Here is a 15,226-nt window from a genome sequence, read left to right as displayed (position 1 = left end):
CGAAACCAGAGCATATAACTTAGGTAGAATATGTAGGAGAATGCAAAAGAATCTACCAGATTTTTTTTTCTATTTTGAAAGCCTCATGAAAAAGTCATAGGAAAGAATTACCTGGCTATAGAGGGAATCTCGTTTTCTGTGATTTTAGACTAATCAGCAGGAAAGGGCAGGTTGTATCCTAACCAAAGTTTGCCATGTGCCTGACAGGAACAAATGCTAAGCATGGACTGCGCTGCAAAGCCTGTAAGATGAGCATCCACCACAAGTGCACAGATGGCCTGTCACCCCAGCGGTGCATGGGCAAGCTGGTAAGGGCTTGTGCCAGGAGTGAGGCCCACACCTCCCTGCTAGGGCACTTGCCTGCCGCAGTGAGATCACTCCCTCCAAAGTCCTTCCCTGAAACCCTGAGCAAAGCACCCCAGAACTGGCTGCCAGCTTGGCTTCCTAATTGGCATAATCAGAAAACAGATAAGGAGCTTTATCAACCTAATCAGCAATGCTCCACCTTGAAAGGGAGTCAGGGTCATTAATAGAGCAACCGGCTTCTCCTAGGTTGGCACTTTCTCAGTTTTAATACTGCAAATCCCATATCCTGGGACTCTTCGGGTTTTAAAAGTGAAAGTCATGCACCTCAGGAACCCCCTAAGCCCCAGGCAAACTAATTACTAAATAGTAATGGTTGGTCACCCCAGTGCTTTCTTTATTGGTTGTCAGTTCAGTGGGTAGCAAGAGAAGACAAGAGCTAAGCCCTCAAAAAAGAGGAAAGAATAATAAATATCTGCACCACTTTAACAGAATCATGTTGAACCAAACCAAGGGAGATTGAATGGCCCTTGAGATGGCTGTTCACACCATCTCAGGAGGATAGGCTTCAGTTCTGGTGCCACACACTGATTAAGAAGCAATTTAGGCCGAGCACAATGACTTATGCCAGTAATCCCAGCACTTTGGACATCAAGGTGGGTGGATCGCTTAAGCCCAGGAGTTCGAGACCAGCCTTGGCAACATGTCGAGGCCATGTCTCTACAAAAAGTTTCAAAATTAGCTGGCTGTGGTGGTGTGTGCCTCAGCTACTCAGGAGGCTGAGATGAGATGATCACTTGAGCCTGCAAGGCAGAGGTTTTAGTAAGCCACGATTGTGCAAGTGCACTGTAGCCTGGGTGACAGAGCAAGAACCTTGTCTCAAAAATTTTTTTAAAGAAAAAGCAACCCAGAGCACATTTGAGGGTATTTGAAACTAGGATAGCCAAAAAATTCTAGAAAGGACCAAGAATGTCTACCCTAAAGAATAATCAGACAGACATCAACAGCTGCCTTCAAAAAGTTTTAGACCTATCACAGAGAAGGGTAATCCTGTTGTCCTTCGAGGCTCCTGGGGAAAGACCTAGGATCAGTGGAAACTAAGTCTTAACACGAAGAGATGTCTTGCCTCTAGGGTTAGTGCATGCTCCTTCACCCCCTCCCATCACTGACACTGTACCGACAAAGGACACCACTTGCCAGGAACATTAGAAAGGATTCTGGAATTCTAGTAGGGACTGGGCCACCAAGTTCCCATCCAGTGATGGAGTATAGTAAGTCCAGGTTCTTAGTTTATCAACTTACTCTGATTTGCAATGTCTCTTTTCTCAAACCTCTGCCTCCCCTGCTTCCCCTTCTCCTTCCTCAGTGGTGGTTCCCATAAGCCAAGACAGACCATGAAGGAGAGGTCAGAAAAACAGAAAATAGAGTCCAGAACACAGAGCAAACGATGCTGGGTAAAGCTCTTCAGATACACAAGAGCCTTTAGGCCTCCCTCTGAGGCCGACTTTCCCATTCGCAGGCCTTTTATTTATATCATTTTAAAAACCACAATAACAAACTGTGGTGAAATAATATGTGGCAGTCCACTTGCAATCCAGGAGGCAAAGAGCATCTGGGATGCAAAGGAGGATGCCGTGTGCTGCAGGAGGAGGACAGGCAGGACCGGGGAGCCAGGGCCAGGAACTTGCTTTCTGGATAGAGTGTAACTTGCTTGTTGCCACCTATACCTCCCTGCCTCTATGTCCCTGCTGGAGTTACATTATAAAATTATAGGATAAGTCAGCATCTTAATGGTAAACAGGAGCATGCTCCTGGAGAAACCAATTGCTTTTATTTTGGGGGCTCTTGTATGGTTTTCTCCATCTCATCAGTGACATTAACCCCTTGCCTTCCTCATTCTCTCTCCAGCCAAAGGGGTTTCGGCGTTACTACAGCTCCCCCTTGCTCATTCATGAACAGTTTGGCTGCATTAAAGAAGTTATGCCCATTGGTGAGTTGGGGCATTGATGGGTTGAGTTGCGTTTGGAGCAGCAAAGTGAGCATCAATGGCTGCTGTCCTCCCAGGGCTATAAAACCTGTGGGGCATCTCTGTGTGTTTGTTTGGTGGCTGTTTTGGGTATGACTGTGTTTTGCTGGAAGGAAAACATAAAGTGGACCACATATTCCAGGAATTTTCATCCTATCTCTGATGAAGCTCAAAAAACACCTAGGTCCCAAAGGCTACTGATTAGTAATCCCACCATCAACAGCTTGGTGGAGTGAAAGAACACAAAGCATGGCACCCCCTAGACCAGGCTCAAAGCCCAGCTCCCTGTTGACAACGGTGTGTCATTGAACAAGCTACTTGACTTGTCAAGCCCCACAGAATGAGAACAGCAATTGTTGCTTTTCATAATTGCTCTAAAAATAAATATAGGTTATATACCAATGCTTAGTGGAACTCAGTGAATATATTATTCTCTAATGAAGATGAACAATGCCCTATATTTATTGATAGTTCTAGCTTGGATTTCTTCTTTAACAATACCTTTCAGTTTACTTTTATTATTTTTCTCTCTTTCTGAAAATCTCTACATTTTTGCTTTTTATAGGGGGTCAAGTTTTAAACTAGAAATTTTAAATTAGAAAGCTTTCAATTAGAAATTAATGAGGCCCAGTAGTGACAAGCTCTTTCTAAAACACTTGCCTCCTACTGCAAACTTTCAGTTTCAAAGCTTTGTACCTTGGTGAGCACAGCCCCCCAGTAGAGGAAATTAAGCTGGTCCCTGCAAGAACCTTGAAATTAGAGACAAATAACAAAAGAGGAAACCCAATCAGGAAGAATTGGGGGGCAGAGTACTAGTTAGTACATGGCAGGACCTGCAAATAGGAGCATGCTGGGTGGGGGCGCATCATGAGGAAGGCATGGCCACGAAAGCCCTGTCTACCCAACGGCTAAGTTCCTCTGCACAGAACCTGCTTCTTAGGTGCTGTTCACCAGGAGACGTGGTAGGCAGTTGGCTGGGTCCTCTCAGATGAGCTTCCTCAGATGAACTTCTTCTTCTGTTGCAGCCTGTGGCAATAAGGTGGACCCTGTCTACGAGACCCTCCGCTTCGGCACCTCCCTGGCCCAGAGGACAAAGAAGGGCAGCTCCGGCAGCGGCTCTGACTCACCTCACAGAACCTCTGTAATTGTCCTCTGCCTGCCTTGGTTTGTCTGTGGTGGTCTTGGCTAGAGCAGGCCTCAGGCACTGCAGTATGTGGGGATGCCACCTAACTGCCTCATGAGGGTGGGTCTGCAGGGAGTCAGACACCCTCCAAAGAGAAACCCACAGTGCTTTGAGCCACTAAAGCTTCACTTCCTGTTGTCAACACCCAGGGATTATTTTACGGTCCCACCCAAAGCCCATCCCCTTGGACTCATGCCCCTTGACCTTCCCAGGGATCCCCTCTCCTTTACCCTCCAATATTAGATATTATATAACATATGACATATGAGTCAACACACAGAAATGTTTGGCTCAAACAATGGTCAGCAACTCGGAAGTCCTGGCTATTCCCAGTTTTCCTTTTAGCTACATTCCAGTTCAAAGACACAGCTATTTCTCACATCTTTTGTCTTTTCTCTCTAAGAGAGGGCACCTCTTGATTTCACACACAAACTGCCCTCTCAAAGGTACTTGAACTATGACTCTGTGGGCACTCAGCCTTCTAAGCACCTCTCCTAAGTCTTAATGACTTAAACTGACTGTTCCATGCATCTCTGTGACCTGTTATCATCATCTTGTCTCTGGTTGTTTCAACCAGAATTTCTATAAATGCGCCAAGATGACATACAACTCTGCAGCCCCGGCTGAAAGCCACCATTCCTCCAGCAAAGAGGCAAGGACCTTCCACTTCACATGGCCACTTAGGATAGCCGGCACCTCGTTATCAGTTCCATTGTGGCAGCCCCCACTGGACTGCAAGCTTCCAGGCAAGACACAGATGAGCCTTCAAATGGTCTGCCCCACTGAGTGCTCTCAACATCAAGTGATTAGGTGGATTGCGGGAAGAGGAGCAGGGCACGGGCCTGGGAGGGGTTCTCAGAGACCGAGTTGAAGCAGCTTCCTCACTGGGTGCAGGTTAAGCCATAAGATGATCTGAGATTGTAGGCAGGTGAGTAGGAATGTAGGTTGGGTAGGCAAGTTGGTAGGTTTATAGGTCCTCTGACTAATGCCACCTGACTATCCGTGAAGACATCTTTAAACTCACGGAAAACCCTGTCCTTGCGTCCACTGATTTCTAAGAGGAAAAAACTGAAAAACATTTTTACCCTTACAGTACATAAAATTAACGTCAGATAGTTCTTTCTTTTCCTCGGTTAGCAGACATGAATGAAGAGCCTACAGTTTACTAGCATTGAAGGGGATGTAAAAGAACAGGAGGACATAGCTTTGTGTCCTTGGAATTCATCACTTATTTCTGAAGACCAAACCAATAGTGAAGAAATCTGCCAGTGGTGGCACTGTTGACCATTTTTTTTTAAATAACACTTTTATACGTCTCATCCTGTTTTATTAAGATTGAGAATGCAGGATACATGTGTTAAGGATATTATAATGACTGTGTCATATGAGTACTGAAGCATTTCACAGTAAAGATGAAAAATGTTTCACTTCAGTAGATTTTGCCTCAAAGCAGTGAGGGGATAATGTGTGACATTTTAAGATACCTGATGACCTCCTTAGGGAGGAGATCATTGTCACTTGGCATCCAAAAGACAATGCTAATTCTTTTACTGAAAGAAGGATTAAAATGGTGCTAAATGTCATGAAAATATACAAAGCATACATGGGTATGATTTATACATAAATCAAGGCTGCTTAGGTTGGGTAACGATAAAGTACATAACATGTTTAGCGCAGGGCCTGACATAATTGACAGTCAGTAAATGGAAATTGTTGCCATTTTACATTTTAAGTCATTTTTAAAATTTTTTTTAGAGATGGGGTCTTGCTATGTTGTCCAGGCTGGTCTCAAACTCCTGAAGTCAAATGATCCTCCTGAGTAGCTGGGATTACAGGTGTATACCACTGCACCCAGCTGTTTCATTTTCGTTACGCATCTAGGCCTTAGCTGTGTTTTCTTTGAACCTGAGTTATTATGAAGTTAAACAAGGGTGTAATCCGTTAACAAGGCAAATATGTCACCTGAGAAGGGCATTTCCCAGACACACTCATGCTTGGGCCATGTTAGAAACCCCTGACTTACTCAAGGGTACCTCCCTGTTCTGCTCAGCCCATCTCCTTCTCTGATGTGTCCTCCTGTAACTTCTTAAGTCGGGCATTCCCGGGGGTCTGCTTTTGCTTGGTCTTCTTTTTCTACTCTCGTTGATCTCTTTCACATTCCTTTAGTCCAAGCACCGTGTCAACACTGATGACTCTCTTAGCTATTTCCTCTTTCCCAAGCACCAGACCAGTCCTACAGATATTGCAAAATCAGCAGGTTCAAACTAAACTTACATTCCATTAGTTTGAAACAGAGATCCAAAAATGCTAATCATCTCCCTAACCCCAGGTACCATGTGGCAACTCCTTTCTCAGGGGGGCAAGGAGGGCCATTGCTGTCAATAAGTTGCCTCCCCAAAGCCACACAGAGCTCACTCTCAGCCTGCAACCATCTCCCCTTACAAGTCCAGACTATAGATGCCACCCAGCAATCAAAGGAAAAGCACAAACAAAACTGGTCGCAGTAGAGAGATCTCAGTCCACCTTGACCTGCATTCTGAACAGGCCTTTCTGCTATCTTTGGTGGGAGCCCATATGTCATCCCACTCCAGCACACACCTCTCCCATGCTTGTGTGAGGCCGGCATTGGTGGAAGGGCAACTGAAAAGCCAGCATGTCGAGGCAATTGCACAGAGGCGGCTCCCCAGAGATGGCTCGATCTATCCGCACGAGCAGTAGATGGCTGCTCCTATGGTTCTGAGCTTTGCTGAACTATGACAAACAGACCTCCGTGGAAACATTGCATAGTAGGCAAGGAACATGTCAGCCTCCTCATTTGCGGCTGCTGCTAAGAAGCAGCAAGACCACTAGAGGGACAACTGGGAATGTCCACTTTGCTCTCATCTCTAAAATAGCTTTGTCTCTAGCAACATCTGGACCCTACAGGCTGGTTTTAGGAGCAAAAAGCATAGTTTTCTGAATGTCAAAGGGATGTCCATTTATCACTGTCTACTTACACTGGCAGTGGTTCCACCAGGAGATATTTGTTGGAGCTTTGCCCTGTGAAGGCATTGTTCTGGGAGCTGCGGGAGACAGAGACAAACCAAATTGTACCTAAGTATCTGTCACTTCATTCTTTCCCCAAAGTCCAACTATCCTCAAAGGAAGAAAACAGAAACAATTGATTGGTACTTTAAAGTGATTTTGCTTCCTGCCTGCAGGTCAGTAATAATGAACTTCAGCATCTTGCATTTTTTATTTATTTTTTTATTTCTAGTATTTTTATGTCCTAAAGCTAACATATTCCCATGGAGCCAAGCTTTGTTCCACGGGTTTATTTTCTTCCAGGGCTGCAGAGGTATTTGTTTTACGTTGCTGAAAAGTCACTGCTTGGCTGTTTCCAAATCGTTGTGTTTTCCTTAATGTACATTCAAATGTTCTAAAATATAAAAGGCTTGACGGCTTTGGGAAGGCTAGAAGAAACCAAATTCAAACAATATTCTGGGAGTTAGTTGGCTACTTTATGAATAATCTTCAGTTTCGTAAGATTAAATTAACATAAATGAAATTCTCTGCAAACCAACGTCTGTACAGAAATTGTAAACTTCAAAGGGAGCAGGGTGTGAGTGACTACAATTCCTATGACTTTTTTTTTCTTCTTTCTGCTGCATCATGATATTAACAGCATTCGAAAAAATTTTAAAGCTAAATTATAATAAAAATCCGTCTGGAGGGTGGTACTAAAGGGCTTTAGAGCTGGCTAAGAGAGCTTAGAAGATAACTTGTCCCTTTCTGGTAAGATATAAATAAATAGCTTTTTTAAATATGACTGTCAGGCCAGGTGTGGTGACTCACACCTGTAACCCCAGCACTTTGGGAGGCCGAGGCAGGCAGATCACCAGAGGTCAGGAGTTCAAGATGAGCCTGGTTAACACAGGGAAACCCTGTCTCTACTAAAAATACAAAAATTAGCCAGGCATGGTGGGACATGCCTCTAATCCCAGCTACTTGGGAGGCTGAGGCAGGAGAATCTCTTGAACCTGGGAAATGGAGCTGAGATCACGCCACTGCACTCCAGCCTGGGTAACAGAGTGAGACTCCATCGCAATATGTGTGTGTGTGTGTGTGTGTGTGTGTGTGTGCATGTGTGTGTGTGTGTGTGTGTGTCTGTGTATACACAGATATGCATGTATCACACTGGTGGCATGAAATATATCACCATAGGAGCTTTACTCCATGGAACTGGCAAACGCTACAAATCAGGGTCCAGCTCTGAGCTGGTGGCCTCTTTCAAAGGGCCAGGTGACCCAGCTCTGTCTACCTGGCTCTGTCGTCTTCAAAAGAGGAATTTAGGGGCCTCTGAGGACACTCATAAATATATATATACACACACACACATATACATATACATATAACATATAACATATATGATATATAAATATATATGCATATGTATATATTTATATATCTTATGTATATATATATATATTATTTATATATATATTATGTATATATGTGTATATATATATTTATGACTGTCCTCAGAGGCCCCCTAAATTCCTCTTTTGAAGAGGATAGAGCCAGGTAGACAGAGCTGGCTTACCTAGCCCTTTGAAAGAGGCACTCAGTGGTGTGCTGGTAAATGTTTAACCACCAGCTGGATCCTGATTTGTGGCATTTGCCAATTCCATGGAGTACAACTCCTACAGTGATCCATTTCATGCCACCAGTGTGATAAGCGTGAGACTCTCACCAGCCCATGGAGATGCTCTAGCGCACCAAGGAATGAAGCACAGTACTTATGAGCACAAGCTCTGGAGGCAACACCTGGGATTCACAGCCCCAGCTCCACCACGTATCACTATGGGGCCTCAAATAGAGCTACTGATTCTCTCTGGGCTTCACATTTCTCTCTGAAAAATTGGTCTATCATAGGATTAATTTGGGCAGTAAATGAGATGGTATCTATAAAGTCCTTAAAAACACTACATGGTAAATGATGAGGCACCATTAGCTATTTAGAGTGATGTTATTGTCATTGTTGTTGTTTTTGTTCTTGTTATTTCTGTAACCTAAGTGGAAGAATGATTGTGATTTACTTTAAAAAGTCAGGATACATTTTATTAAAACAATTAATTTTGCCACAACGGGAATGATATTTAACTTGTACCTAAGTAGTGCATGCCTTCACAGGGCATCCCATTCTCTAAAACTTGTATTTAGAACACCTATAGAAAGAGAGTTTCACTGAATATTTTCAGTGATAGGATGTGGGCAGGATTTCTGATTTCTCTCTGTTGCCTATTCCTGGCTGTGGCCTGTGCTTCTAGGCATTCACTCAGCACTCACTGAGTACCTACCACTGCCAAGCCTGAGCCTGCCACAGGCACCTGAAGGGAGGTACAGTGCCCATGAGTGGACATAGCTTCCTCCAAAGTTAGCCAAACAGCCAGGACAGCAATCACCGGGTCCTTATGTGTCACGCAAATTCTACCTAAGCTCTCTTACTGACACCAAAATCCCTGTTCAGTTGCCTTACAGACATAACATTGCTCATCCCATGCTCTTTTCTCTTTCCCCCAAGACTTCAGATCTTGTGGAGGTTCCTGAGGAAGCCGATGGGCCAGGAGGCGGGTGTGACCTAAGGAAACGCAGCAACAGTGGTGAGTGAGGGGGCTGGCACAGCACCAATGTGATCACGTGAGTCAGGGTCAGCGGGCCGGTCAAGCTGATTTCCAGTTGCCTTGCTTTCTCTGCTAGCTCTGGAATTTAATCAGGGCAAGTGTTCAATGTTCTGGAGGGAAAGTGAGCATTGTTTCTGGAGCAATGTATGGAGTATATATATACACATTATATATGTATATACACTCTTATAAAGAGTATATATTATATATGTGAGTACATATTATATATGTGAGTATATATATACTCCATGCTCCTTGAGAGTATATATACAGATATAATGAGTCATATATGAATATATATTATATATAATATGATATATAAGAGTATATATTATATATATGATATATATCATATTTACTATTATATGAGTATATATCATATATATGAGTACATACACTCATATAGTATATATATATATATATATATATATATATATATATATATATACTGAGCTCTATTGAGGTTTAAGAGTCACTTCCAGAGCTTTTTGTGAATACGTCATTATCCCCACTGAGGCAGGTTAAATTAGCAAACCATACCACAGAGAAGCTAGCTTGTGCCTGAAACCAAGTGTTGGTGGGTCCAGGGGGAGGAGTGTGACCCTCACACTTGGCTCCTTCCCCAGCAGAGACAACTAAGAAGCTAAAAGAACTAATATGTACAATCCAGCCAAACATTCTGTATTATAATTATTTAATCTTCTACTCGTTTATGCCTTAGTTATAATAATTTGTAAAATGTTTGTTAAACGCTAACTTCGTATGTTCACTTGCTGACATTAAGAAAGAGCCACCTCGTGATCCAGAGCTTAAAGACATGTGACCAGACCTTTACAGATGTATTCTTGCTGGGTCTTTTTGACATCAATAACTGCTTAACCTTCACTTGTTTATCAAAAAATATTTATGAAGCATTTACTGTCAACAGCAAAAGTGTATCAGTCCCGCAGGACCTGCATTGCATTGTTAACTTGAGCTGAAATTCTCATGTCATTCAGCTCCAAGCTCCAATCCCAGCCCCTGCCTTGTCCAGCCTGGACGCAGAAATTCTTCATGCAATGCCACATAGCTGTTTTGTCAACAGCTGTCTGATGAGATATCGCTTTCACTTCCTTCGCTCTGGGAATTCATTTATGTCTCTTCTCTAGTAAGGACTGTGCCTGTGTGATTCCCACAAGGCGCCATGTGCTCAGCTGCCCCATGACTTTCCTTCCTAAATAAGCGCCAGCATTCACCCTGCCCCCTCCTCCCTTGCCAGGCCCACACACATCTGCTAAAGCTCAACACAGGGGTAAGATTTTCTTTGGCATCACATGGGGAAATCTGTACTTTTAGATAACGCAAACAATCACGGAGCACTTAGCAGTGCCATTTAGAAAGACAAAGTAGAGTGTGCTGGCTTCAAGGCGAACCTCATAGTGGTCAGCAGCCCAGCAGGGCCACCGCAGCCCAACTGTCTGGTATTGCAGGACCAGCAACTGAATTTAAACAGCAACCTAGAGTTTCTAGAGTTTCAGTATCTGCAGATCTGACTCACCAGAGACTTGCATGTTAATGCTTCAAGTGTGGTCAGCTGCCCAGTCCTGAGTCTGACCTCTGCCTTCCTCCTTCCCTGACACTCTTCCCACCCACATCACTGCTGGCCTCCTCCTCACCAACTTCACTGGAAACATTTGGTCCTTGGCCCATCTTTGCTCTGGAGGCAGACTGCTAGACTTCACTTAAGGATCATGCGATCCTAAAGCCAGTGACCTAGCTTCTCTGTGCTTCAATCACCTCATCTCTAAAATGAAGATAGTAACACCAAATCCACAGGGTTCTGATGATCTTTGGATGAGATAATGAATATAAATACTATCCATACATTGATGACTCAAACTTCATCTCCAGTATTAGGCTTCCTTGCTCCCTCCACATGCCTACCGCCTATTGGACATTGCCATCTGAATGCAGAATAGTCATCTTAAAGTTAACGTACCCAAACATTACTCTCGATCCCCTCACCCAGCCACACATCCAGCCTGGCTCTTTCCACAACTGTCTCTGCTCAGTAAACAGGAAGTCCATTCAACCAGTTGATTAGGCCAAAGTCTTTGACATAAGCCCTGACTCCTTCTTCCTCTCACACCTCATATCTAATCCATCAGCAAATTCTATCTGCTGCTTCTCAAAAGTATGCCCAGCATGTGCGCACTGCTTAACTCTCTGCCTCAGTCATCCTGGTCTGGCTCTTTCTATGCTGTTGCTCACCAATTCTTTGAGGAGTTAGGACTCAATTTACACTGAGGATTTCTTCTCTCAAAAGGTGGTCCTTAATAGGATTTTATAATGGGGAGAGCTATATTCAGCAATCACTGATATGTAGCATCGCTGCTATTAACAAAGCCATCATACAGTCATAAAGTGTCAGAGATGCAGGTAGAGCCTCACTACTCTAAATGCTCACATGAGCATCCTTTGAAAGCCTGTTAGAAATACCAAGTATCAGGCCATTCCAGACCTGCTGAATCAGAATCTGCCTATGAATCTGTGGTTCAAAGGGTCACTAAAGTTTAAGAAGTAGAATTAGAGGTCACTTAGTCCAATTCTCTCCCCTCCAACACTCACACATGCACACCACAATACACCCCGTATAGATTAGGAATCTAAGTCACAGAGTCGTGCACACAAAGACACCAAGTTGATCATTTTCCATGTCTTCTATGTTAAGGGGCATTCTCACAGCCTTATTCAAAGAGATCTGTTGAAAGAACTTAGCAAGCAATAAACTTCCAAAAAGTGTCAGAGATATATTAACAATTCTTTTGATCAGCGATAGTTTTCTCTACAATGCACCCTGAGAAGCTAGGCTGATTAATTATGCAGCCGTTGGCTTCAAAACACTTTCTTTGACTGGCTTTAATGTCCTGTCCATGCAGTTTGAGAAGCAACTTGGAGAAAACACTCTATATATGTGGTTCAAGTTCCCACATATCTTCTCAGTCATGCAAGGAGGGAATTCAGAAGCGGTGTATGGATTCCAGTCACAACCGGTTCTGCATTACATGTTTCATTTATGTCTTAAAAAATATGCAGTGCATACAGGTGTTATTTCTTACAGCCAGGTATCATGTCAAATTCCTTCAGGAATATCTCCAGAGCCACCTTGGAGGGAAGTATAGTTCACACGAATTTCCTTACTGCTAAGAGTACAGTCTCTGCTTTCTCTCTTATAAATGATCCTTGGCAGGTCTGAGTGTTTCTGACTGTTGTTTTGAACACTATTCCTGGATGCATCATAAATATACATGGGGGAGATTGCTGGTCTTCACCTTTCGCTCAACTGCTAGAAACTTTACTCATAACAAAGTAATGAGCAAAGAGAGAAGTAAAATCTCCCCTGAAGTAAAATCCGGCCTGCCTATTTCAGCTCCAAATGGCAAATAATAATGTTATTGGCTGCCTTCAATAATTGCATTTCAGAATGACTGTATGTGATCATAATTTTCCTGGAAGAGAAACAGACAGAAGAGGACATAAGCAATACAAATTCCTAGAATTGTCTTCAAACAGGGCTGGATTAATCCAGCCCTTAAGGATATTACAAAATATCCTCAGCCACTTAAGGATATTACAAAATCGAATATTACCTCACTTTGCACTAGAGCAAAGAAATTTTGTTCCAAAAAACAAGGCAAGATTAGATCTGGAAAGTGTACACTAGTCTTTAGCATGTATTAATTCAATAACTCAAATTTTAAGGCATCACAAAAAAAAAGAGCAGATATTTTAAAGGTTAAGTAGGCAGGTGCCTCTGGTTTTGGTACCACTCCAGTGGATAATTTCTAAATTACAGATGCAATTATCTGTGGTATGTTTATGTGACACATGCTTTGTATCAAGTTCAGGTAAAGATCTTGTTAAACTTTAACAGAAGATTCCCTTTCCAGCAATGTGGAGAACTGGACATTCAGAGGAATTTTTCCCAGTTTAGCATTCCTAAAACTGTTAAGATAAATAGTTTTTTAAAATTTCTAGTTAATGCATTCCTGAGCTGGCAGCAAATAAGGCAATTCCTTAGCGTCTAGGAATGACAATAAAACATGAATTCAGAGATATAAGCAGGTAAAGGCCAATGTTTACTGTGCACATCCCTAGGACCTTGGCGTGGGAAATAAGAGGCCCCATTAACGAACAATAGAGGATAAAATGGGGAATGGCCTAGGTATTCGGTTGCATGAAAGGCCCTTTTGAAAAATATTAATACCCCAAAAGGTACCCTAGGATCACTGGACAAAAAGAATTCCCTGCAGAGCGTTAGCCTTAACTTCGATGGAAAAGAAAGGAAACAAAAAGGTAGGGAGGAGAGAGAAAGAGAGACAGGTAAAGGAAAGAGAGGGAGGGAGGGAAGAAAGGACAGAGAAGAGGAAAGAAAGAAACAAAGTCTTCTTACTTGGGTTTTAGGGCCTGAATTCATACTAGCTTAAGAGCAAATATGAAATTTTAGTTTAATTTAGCTTCAAGTGGCCCAGGTGCAGTAACATCACCAGGCATTTGCCAGAAACAATGTAAACCCTCTCTAGAGGAAGAAAATTTTAAACCAGACCTCAAAAACTTCCCACAACTGAACTTTCAAAGAACAGAAGCTAACAATCAAAACTCACAAAGCACATGAGAAAATGAACCATCATGAGTAAGTATTAGCAGAAGCAACCAATTTTATGGTCAGATTTTCAAGACTGTACATGTTAGAATTACCAAATGAAGAAATAGATGACTATATAGTTGCATACATTTAATATGTTAAAAATGAACTAGAAAACATAACAAAGGAATAAGAGACTATCAAAAGTAAACAGGCAAACCTGAGGAAAATCAAATCGAACTTCTAGGATTTTTTTGAAGTAGAAATTTGGTTGATGGGTTTAACAGCATATTAGGCATAAAGAAAGAATTACTTCCCTAAAATACAGATACAAAGAAATAGTAGGGTATAGCCAGGAAGACAAAGCAGTGGAATTTGTGAGAGTTACAGTGACATGGAAGATGAATAAGTCCAACATGCCACCTAACTGACAATTTAGAAGTACAGAAAGAGAGAATGGGGCTCCAGGCACGGTTGGGTTGCTCACACCTGTAATCTCACCACCTTGGGAAGCCGAGGAGGGAGGATTGCTTGAGCCGAGGAGTTTGAGACCAGCGTGGGAAACGTGGTAAAACCCCATCTTTACAAAAAATACAAAAATTAGCCAGGCGTGATGGTACCCGTCTGTAACCCCAGCTAGCTGGGAGGCTGAGGTAGGAGAATTGTTTGAGCCTGGGAGGTTGAAGATACAGTGAGCCATGATTATGCCACTTTACTCCAGACCGGGAGAGCACCAGACCTTATCTCAAAAAGAGAGAGAGACAAAGAGAGAATGTGAGAGAGACAATATTTAAGAACATACTTGTGGAGAATTTTCTGGAATTGATTAAAGACATTATTCCTTAAATTTAGAAATCTATACCTAGACATATGTTAGTGAAACTGTAGAACTTCAGAGATGAAAGAAAACATAAAATCCAGTTCAAAAGACAGGTTACATATAAAGAAATGAAAATTAGACTTACTTCTTACACATTACAATAGAAGTGAAATAACAGTAGAGTGATAGCTTCAGTTTGTAGAAAGAAAAGTACCTAGAATTGCAAATGAAGCAAAACTATCTTTCAATAACATGTTTTTCAGACAAAAACTGCATTTACAGTTCAATTTAAAAAGACCAATATTCAAAACATTTTTAAAAGAGATACTTCAAAGAGGAACATATGACCTCAATGGAAAGACTGAAAAGTAAGAAGAAATAAAGAGCAAAGAAAGTGGTAAACATGTGGTTAAATCTAAGCAAACACTGGATACATTTTTTAAATTATGTTTTTTAAAAGTTGTTTGATCCTCTGCTCTTCTGTCAGTTTGCTGAGAATGATGGTTTCCAGGTTCATCCATGTCCCTACAAAGGACCCAAACTCATCGTTTTTGATGGCTGCATAATATTTCATGGTTCCACTACAATTTTCTTAATAATTTCTTTA

The 15,226-nt window shown here is 42.3% G+C and overlaps 1 protein-coding gene across 1 annotated transcript in view; it reads left to right on the top strand.

Moving 5' to 3' along the window:
- STAC (SH3 and cysteine rich domain) overlaps positions 1–15,226 on the top strand; it is a 160,584-nt gene that overhangs the window by 97,183 nt on the left and 48,175 nt on the right. Inside the window, exons 3-6 of the mRNA XM_017508491.1 lie at positions 208–308; positions 2,212–2,293; positions 3,355–3,470; positions 9,076–9,154. Coding sequence (XP_017363980.1) covers positions 208–308; positions 2,212–2,293; positions 3,355–3,470; positions 9,076–9,154 — 378 coding nt within the window. The remainder of the gene's footprint in view (positions 1–207; positions 309–2,211; positions 2,294–3,354; positions 3,471–9,075; positions 9,155–15,226) is intronic.

Source organism: Cebus imitator, unplaced genomic scaffold (genome assembly GCF_001604975.1).
Source record: "Cebus imitator isolate Cc_AM_T3 unplaced genomic scaffold, Cebus_imitator-1.0 Scaffold391, whole genome shotgun sequence".
In the NCBI taxonomy this organism is placed as follows: domain Eukaryota; kingdom Metazoa; phylum Chordata; class Mammalia; order Primates; family Cebidae; genus Cebus; species Cebus imitator.
The sequence above is the reverse complement of the archived record's forward strand: the minus strand, read 5'-3'. Positions and strand labels throughout refer to the sequence as shown.